This window comes from Anarrhichthys ocellatus, unplaced genomic scaffold (assembly GCF_004355925.1).
Source record: "Anarrhichthys ocellatus isolate YVR2014 unplaced genomic scaffold, GSC_Weel_1.0 scaffold4, whole genome shotgun sequence".
Lineage (NCBI taxonomy): Eukaryota > Metazoa > Chordata > Actinopteri > Perciformes > Anarhichadidae > Anarrhichthys > Anarrhichthys ocellatus.
In genome coordinates, this window is record NW_022280034.1 from 671,509 (window position 1) to 680,458 (window position 8,950).

Below are 8,950 nucleotides of genomic sequence, written 5' to 3' on the forward strand. Positions count from 1 at the left end.
CACACACACACACACACACACACACACACACACACACACACACACACCTCTTTTTGAAATGTAACGAGGAAAGGTTTTAAAGTTGAGGGTTTAAATATGCTTCACATACACAGAATGACCCACGTGAGCCACCATACTAACAGATGAGTACTATTGAGCTCATCTTTAAAAGTCAAAAGTGAAATACAGCTCATTTTAAGAGTCAATATAAAATCAATAAAGGCTGCTCCGTTTAGTTTACATCCACTACATGAACACACACATGTGGCTCTTACACCAACGTGACCCAGTGTGGCTCACTGATGTGTTTGCTACAGTGTTTGGACAACGACGGAGCAGGAAGATGAAGATGATATGTTGTTGTTGTTGGTTTGGCTCATTTTATGGGATTTATTGACAAGAACATGACATGGAATCAATCAAACCACCAGTCGGCAGCAGGACGACGTGATTATTGTCAGTATTTTGCATTATATTTATACTTCCTGGTCTACACATTCACAGCAGATCCATGGATTCTAACAAGTGACGTTTGAGGCTGTAACATGAAAGCTAGCGGTGATCTATAGTGTATGTGTATGCAGTGTGAGCCTTGGTGTGAGCCTGTTAGCAGTGACGTGGGTGAACGTGGCGTTGTTTCTGACCTTCTTGTGCGCGCTGAAGATCCTCCGGAAGGTGTCCGGGTTCTTCTCGGTGGCTTTGCCCGGAGACGGCCTCCTGGGAGCCCCGGCGACCACTCTGAGGCCGTCCTCTGAGAAGTCCATCACGTCTGCAGACCAAACACACAGTCACCATCAACCAGAACTTCACAGCCAGTCAGGAGGAGTGGAACCCTTTACTACATGCATCACATCAGCAATACATTAGCTGTGGATTAGACCCTTAATGCAGATACTTCATAGTAATAAATAACAGTGACTCTGTCTATATCCAGTTATGCTGCTTGTCACGCTTTTTAGCTCATCTTCTCACACAATTACACTTCAAAACATCCAAACTACCCTATATGTATACAGTACATACACATGTATGTGTTCTGACCTGCTCGTATCCGGCTGTCCTGCCTCTCAGAGTTCTTCTTGTTCTCCTTGGCTGCCGGTCGATCCAGCATCTCCAGTCTCTCCAGCCTCTCCAGTCTCTCCAGCCTCTCCAGGTTTTCGAAGGGATCCGGCGGCTCTTCAGTCAGTGTTTCCTCCATGGGTTCTACCACCGGGGTTCTCTCTCTCTTTTGGGCGGCCGCAGCCTTCTTGGCCCTCCTCCTCTCTTTAGCGCCGTCATCGTCGTCAGCGCCGTCGCTGTCGCTCATGTCGTCAAAGCCGAAGTACTGGATCTTGTAACTGGATCGTCCGTCTGAGTTGTCGCCGCTGTTCTCCTCCTGATGAGCGTCTGCGTCTTCGAAACCAAACAGGTCCGGCTTACTGTCCTTCTTTGGCTTTGTCTGGGTTGGTTTGAACCTGAGGACAGGTCAGAGAAAACATGCTTTACGTCCTGCAGTTAGGAAAATGACAAAGCTGGTTTGTGAATTAAAAAAAAGACATTTTTCAATGATTCACTCAGTCGGCATCCTGCAGTGAAGTCTGTAAACCTCTCAAGTGAATTCATTAGTTTCCAACTTCAGGCTTCAACTAAATGTGTCGACATGAAGGAGCAACCTGCCAAATGTTTGTTCCCCAGTCGACTAACTAATCTGTTCATTTCAACCGCGGGACTGAGAGCAAACCTGAATGCGTTTGTTGTCTTTGGTAAATAAAGAGGATTAAGTATAAAAGCCAGATATGTCGTAGATGATTGAATGCTGAAATCAGTCAGAAATGAAACCCGGAACCTCGGGGATGCATGAAATGCAAAGCTTCACAAAATGATCAACTATCCCTGTGTGCGTAAGCAGACATCTTTAAACAACCCTGTTCAAGACATTTGCTTTAACCTTTAATCACAAACTTAAATCAGTCTGAAGTCAGACGGCGAGAAACCGTGAATGTCTTCAGTTCTTGAAGGAGACAGAATTCAGACAGGAAGGAAATCTGGTTTAATCCAAACGTTTAGGTTTCTCCCTGTTTCCACTTCCAGGTTGTTGCACTCCGAGTTACAGTACAATGCACCTGAATACTCTGTTTGGTGCAGCTCTTTATTGAAGCTATGTGATGTTTCAAAAGACTTTTTAAGGCTGCATCATTTCATCAAATGTAAACATTCTGGAGGCTTTGTGCATCATTTTAGACTAATGTACTTAAACCTCAGTCTGCCATGTTTCGAGTAGAAGTGGAAGAAGTTCCGTTGGTTTATGAACCGACTAAACTAAAACAGTCAAAGTAAACGTTACGATTGAAAGGTTGGTGTTGTTCTGCAGGTCTGGTGTTCCAAACCGGTTTGATTTAATGCAAACAAGCTGAACCGGTATTTGTCATTATAACCCGTTAATGAGTAGCTCCACCGGCAACCTGTGACAGCAGTAAATCAAACTGGTACTGCGTTAGTAATAAGCAATACGGCAATGTTTGTTTAAAAACTGACCAGCGGCCACTAGAGTCCAGGGTTCACACACATTCTGCACAACTCTACACCCTCACATTTCCAGAAGATCTTCAGACCGTGTTTGACTTTGTGACTCTGTGAGCAGAGGATGTTGTGACAGGACTGGTGTTTATGATCTTGCATATGATTTATAATTGCCTCCTCGCCCATGTTGGAGATGTCTGCATGTTTACAACAAAGCTTTCTTCTCACATTTGGCATCCTTATACAAACAGGCTTCATGAGATTATCCAGCCGGCCCTCAGAAACCCAAACAGAGTCGTCTCACTTGTTGCCGGTCCATTTGAACATAATAATAATAATAATAATAATAATAATAATAAAGACGATTGTGGTTCTACCTTGTGTTTTGTTGTTCCGTCTTCTTCCGCTGCCATCCCGCCTCTCCCAGCTCCGTGGTGCTGCCGGACCCGGCACTGCTGCTACCACTAGAGGGCGCCGCGTCGGTGCTGAACTCCTCCCCTCCTCGTTCCTGGATGGTGACATTACACATGGACACAGAAGAGGGGTGCATCACCGTGAAGTCCCTCGTCCTGCCCCGTCCCCGACCACCACCCGCCGTCTTATTACTGCCGTCCGATGTGGACTTGGGAGGATCTGAGCTAGAAGCAGTGCTGGCAGAGCCGCTGGAGTCCGAGGTTTTGCCAGAGCCCTGTTTGTTGGGCCTCCTGTAAGTCCGACAGTTAGAGTTTCTTACAAGTGAGGCGTTGGAGGAAGTCTGGGAGTAGTCAGACGGCTCCACAAGGAAGTCAGAGTCGCCCCCTAGGTCCTCTAGGCTCTCACTGGGGCTCCGGAGCCGTGGGGGAGAGGGGGGCATCTCAACATGCCGGGTCTGCCGGAGCTCAGAGCTGCCCACAGTGATGCCTGCTGTAGCCCAGGACAGCGTCGGGGCCGGGTTGCGAGGTTCCTGGCTGGGCGAGGGCGGACGGAGACCCATGATGGCGTCCCAGGAGTCGTAGGTGGACTCTGCCTTGGACCCCGTCTTCAGGGTGGTGGTCTGCGCCAGGGGCTTCTTATCACTCTCAGAAGCATTTTGGTACCACGAGTAGCTGTGCTGGTTCTCTGACAGCGAGGAAGTCTGCTGGGACTTTCCTACAGAAAAGAAAACAGACTCAGAATCAGTAAAATATCAGAGAAATGTTTGTGTGTTTTAAAGTGAAGTTAGTTTATTTAACCTTAATATGAACTATGTCAGCTTGTAATATTTACAGCTACTTTAATATGCATTACATTTCATTATTAGTCGTTTAGTCTATAAAATGTCAGAAAATGGTGAAACTCAAACATCACAAGTTGACGAGAAACAGTCAAAACCCCCAAAGATAATCAACTCTCACCAATTAATCGACTTATTATTTCAGCCTCAATGTCAACAGTCAGTGGTGCTACGATATATAATAACACATTGTATTCTCTGAACCGGACTTACTAACAGAGTAATTGATCTGAACAAAAGGACAATTTAGCAATTAAAGGGGAAAGTCAATCGGTTGATATGCAGAATTATTATGGATGCTGTTAAATTCAAGGCAATCAGATTTAATTCTTTAATAATGTGTTTGCCGACACGTTACCTCCAGACAGCTGACATCTGTCCACAGTTTTCAAACCTGCTCCATGTCTTCATAGTGAATACTGGAGCGTTACAACCTACACAATACTATCTGTACAACCATACAACACACTGTGTGCTTCTGGTTAACTTCACAGGCTGAAGAGCACAACGGAGATGTGCATAAAGATTGCACCAATTTTAAAAAAAGCACCATCACACACTGAAAACAGGTCTCACACACACACACACACACACACACACACACACACACACACTCACACTATTAGCACCCTGTGGCCATTTCTGTCGTCACAGATAACAAGCGAGTGACAACAGTGGACTCGTTACTCTGAGCAAACACAGGAAATTGCTCCACAGCGTAACATCAGAGGACATCTGTGTCTGTGAAACAGCTGTGGGTTGTTGTAAAGGCCGTGTTATCGAAGCACAGCAGACCTAGAAAGTAGGCCATTCTGCTGCTTCACTGTCTTCACAGCGGATTTGACAAATGCAAATTTGAGAAATAAAAGGATAAAACATTTGCAGAATGGAGTGCATTTGTGTGAACTGCTGTAGAGCAGCAACAGTGTCGGCTGTGAAATGAGGATCAGTAGTTAGTGTAACGCTGTGAAAAGACAAATGAACAGAGTCACTGGAGACCAGCAGACAGCTGGAAGAGATGCACAACCCGTCCATCCCTCACGTTATGATGGATTTCTGCATATTTAGTTTGTCCGCCCTCTAGCATTTCAGAGAAGACTGCAACCAACAGAGCGTTGTGCACAAACACATAGTTAGTGTGGACGACCAGGAGCTCTGTTAGACAGTTAGCAGGTCTAAGATGGTGAAGTCTGATCGATCATTGGACTTGTTTCAGGCCGTTAGTCGAGGTATCCAGAGAGGGCGGCGTTAGGAGGAGGAGGTGTTCTAGTCTTGCTCAAGGACACACGGGCTGTGGGGGTGTGAGGACTCAGTCGAGGACTGATGAGCTTCATCGTGTAACATTCCTTAGAGAACTAATCTAACCCTAAATATGCTCAGTCTGAAGTCTTAAATACGATCATAACACCATTCTTTCATGAATTAAACTAACTACTGCACTCTGACCACCTCACAGTGGTTTTCATAACCAGTTACTCAGTAATAAAAAAAGTCCACCACGAACAACGTGAAGTCTTATCCTCAACGCTGCCACGTCCTTTAAATAAACCGTCTGTGATGATACAGTCAGCCCCAAAACGACTGGTGACCCTGATAGAGTGAAGTGGAAGCTGGGTGTGCCACCACAGCTTTAACGTCAACGAAATGTTTAAATAACAGTTTCATCAAAACCTGCACAGTGCATATTTAGCCTACGAGTCGTAAATCTATTAAAATTGGTTTTATAGCTTAATCTCTCTGCATGTAAAATATATATCTGCCATGGCAACACCAACACTATAATAGGAGAACATTTAATGACACTTTGAATGGTTTATTCCTTTATGTGTGCCTCTCTTCATACCCATCAAGGACAAACTAATGAAGTTAGAAAGCCTGAAAATCTCTGCTCACACACGTCCACATATCAACTACAACGAGAGGCTTCTGTTCGCTTTGTGTCACTTCATGTTTCTCTCACAACAATGACTAACAGTGGTTTGAAAGGACGACAGCGAGGTGGTTTAAGAGACGCTAACAGACAATGTTCAATGTGAAGAATAGCAGATTGGCCTCAATCCTGATCCTGAGGATTTACTTCAGGACATCCAATAATGCAGAACACGGCACAATTTGGTCTGAACTAAACATCCAAACGTCATGTAGAACTTTACATTCTGAAACACAAATTCAGATTCACCGAAATAAAACCATGAAATCCATATTTCCTGACACACAGAACGTTTAATGTAGGATTAAATAAACAAATTCAAGTATATCTCTTCATTATCTTTGTACATTTTGTGGATTCATTAAAAGTCGGACAGAGGGGATAACCAGCTTCTTATATGATGTAGTTTTTGCAGTTAATTGTTTAACAGTGTTTCACAATCTTCTTGAATATAAACACCAGTCTGAAAGTAGCAACAGCCAACTCTACAGTATTGCCATACTTTATCTAAAGTAGTATTTGTTTAAGGATTTTGACCTATTTACTGAGTCAACATAGCCGTGGCAGAGTTTCAGATGAACTTCAGCATCGCGCTGGCATCCCTTCACATGTGGCTCAGTGTCCCAGCACTGGACCGTGCTCAGAGGCCTAGCTTGTCGTTGGGAGTCGGTTCGAGTGGCTCTCGTCTCTGGCAGGAGGCCAGCAGCAGTCACGGAAGGCTGAGGAGCAATCGAGCTGAAAGCGACCGGCTGCGTGTAGAGAAACTACAACACTGATTTCTTCTAAATCTAGAAACTGAAGGGAAGACACTTAATGATTTTTGTTTTGTGCCAAAACTAATGTGTGTTTGGTTCACACGAGCCTCAGGATGAGACGGAGAGATGGCATCTGTCCATCGACGCTTGTTTTCAATCCGTTATGAATGAAAATCAGGGCTCACGATGAGCTCATCCCGGCCAGAAGTTCAGATAATAAATAAGTTCAGTGAAGGCTTAACTTCTACCACCCGACAGAAGCCGCTCAGAGTTGACATCAATAGATTCAAAGAATATTATTCACGCCACTATATCAAAAGACCAAAGTACGGAGCATTTAGAGCATCACACGTCAGCACATTCAGCGAGTGCATTGTGACCACACTGTAATTAAATTAAACTAAATTAAATCGGGGGTTGTTGTGTGCTTTAAACACCAATCAATACGTTGCTGTACTAAATCTAGAAAAGCCGTCGTCATGTCATTCGCTGTTCTGTTAATATAAATATAAAGTCACTGTCTTTTTACTGCCGATTAATGAAATTAGTACCACTAGGACACCACTTTAAAGTCCTCTAAAGACCTCTAACGACATTTTAGACATTGGGCAACTACATTAATGAATAGATGAGTTGATACTGAATAACTGCAGATGCAGTCGTAGTCCAGGTTCAGGCTTTAAAGGTTTCATATTGTGTGTCTTACCTATGCTGGCACTGCTGCTGTTGAAGAACTGAGCCGTGTCCTCCACCACCCTGGGCTGGTTCTGGTCATTGGGCAGCCACGACGTCCCTCGAGCAGACGTCAAAGCGTGGGACCCCCCCTGGAGGCTGGACAGAGACAGCCCCGGCCTTTCCGCTTGCGGAGGCTCTGCGGAGCTCGGCTTAGCGGGCGACGACTTGTTTCCACTGCGAGACGAAACCGGCTTGGATTCCTCGTCGCTGTCAAATCCAAACGGATCCTCGAAGCCGTCTCCGCTCGGACGGGGCCTCTTGTAAACCTCCAGGACCGAGTCGTTCTTGGGCGCGCCGACGCGCTTGGATCCCACCTTGGCCTTGTAGGTGGTGTCGCCCCATTTGGTGCTCAGGGTGCCTCTCTTGGTGGACAGCACCTCGTCAAACTTGGACGTGCCCTCTCCTCCCTTGCGGCTGTAGGTTTTACCAAATCTGGATGTCATTGTGGCATCTGGGTCATATTCTCTGAGAGGAGAGAGCAGAAAGGTCAGAGTTCACACGATAACAATAGAGTTCATAGGACTGTTTGTCACCGACATCACGGATGTGATTCCTCACATCAAGAATATGTGTGCATGTGTGTCTACATATTCTCACACGCACATACACACGTGTGAGAATATGTAGACACTTACATAACTTGTATTACTTAAGTTTGCAACAACATTGACCAGTCAAGTTGATAAACGACTAACTCAAATAAATATTCTCTCTCAATGTTTTTGCTCCCAAATAATAAAATGTGTTTTTGATGATTTGTATCATTCTAAGCAGCAAATTAAATGTATAATCAGATTAATAAAATAGATGACGTAACGTCAGCGAGGTGTGAGAATATCTAGCAAACAGCTCGAGTTCTTCTCAGCCAGCTGGTGAGACAAAACAAAGCTAACGTTAGCTTAGCAGCGAGCTAATGGCGCTAACATACTATATTATATATTATTATATATATAGTATACATACTGCTAACATCAGCGCTGGTAGGACACAATGAGGTGAAATACATTAAAACACACAAATCAAGCAGTAAATATCAAATATAACGCACTAAGTTACTGTTAACGTTAGCATTAGCAAAAAGCTCAACACAGGAGACTGGAGCCGTCGCTAGCTTCAAGCTAACAGCTAGCTTTAGAGCTAACAGCTAACACAAGCCAAAACTCCAAAACATAGACCGTAAACAAACATCGGGTGTTATTTATATACTTATTTATATACTTACTTGGTGAGCTAAAGGGCCGATCCGCACAAAACACACTCCGGACCCGAAACGTTAAACTCGCACAGGCCTGCTGCTGCTTCTTCTTCTTCTGTGGTGTTTCCGGGCCTGCTTCAAGCTGCACAAATATAAACAAGGCCGAGCGGACAACGTTAACGGTAAAATAGCGGATTTTAAACGCAACGGCTAGAACCGCAAACCCAGACTGATGAGAACAGATGCAGTTTATAACCCCATATGATTATATCGACTTCTATTTTTCAGCTAAATCAGCACTCGATTGTCTCCTCTGGGTTGCGACGAAGGTTTCCATTGGACTCACACCGCTGCGTCAAGCTAGCCGGAGATAGGAGAACGTGACCGGAACCATGTTAATATATCCTTCAAATTAAAAGCACATGTTGAACATACGGAAAGAACACTTTAGCTAAGCACAGTTGGCATGCATGTATACATGTATATTATATTATATATTATATATTATATATATTATATATTATATATATATATATATCTCATATATATATATATATATCTCATATATTTGAGATATATATATA

At 44.2% G+C, this 8,950-nt stretch overlaps 1 protein-coding gene across 1 annotated transcript in view; it reads right to left on the reverse strand.

Moving 5' to 3' along the window:
• Window positions 1-8,722, reverse strand: part of waplb (WAPL cohesin release factor b) — a 23,167-nt gene extending 14,445 nt beyond the window's left edge. Inside the window, exons 1-5 of the mRNA XM_031843408.1 lie at window positions 8,394-8,722; window positions 7,143-7,636; window positions 2,877-3,627; window positions 1,042-1,454; window positions 645-769 (exon numbers count right to left, since the gene is read on the reverse strand). Coding sequence (XP_031699268.1) covers window positions 645-769; window positions 1,042-1,454; window positions 2,877-3,627; window positions 7,143-7,614 — 1,761 coding nt within the window. The 5' untranslated portion in view covers window positions 7,615-7,636; window positions 8,394-8,722. The remainder of the gene's footprint in view (window positions 1-644; window positions 770-1,041; window positions 1,455-2,876; window positions 3,628-7,142; window positions 7,637-8,393) is intronic.
• Window positions 8,723-8,950: the final 228 nt, after the last annotated feature.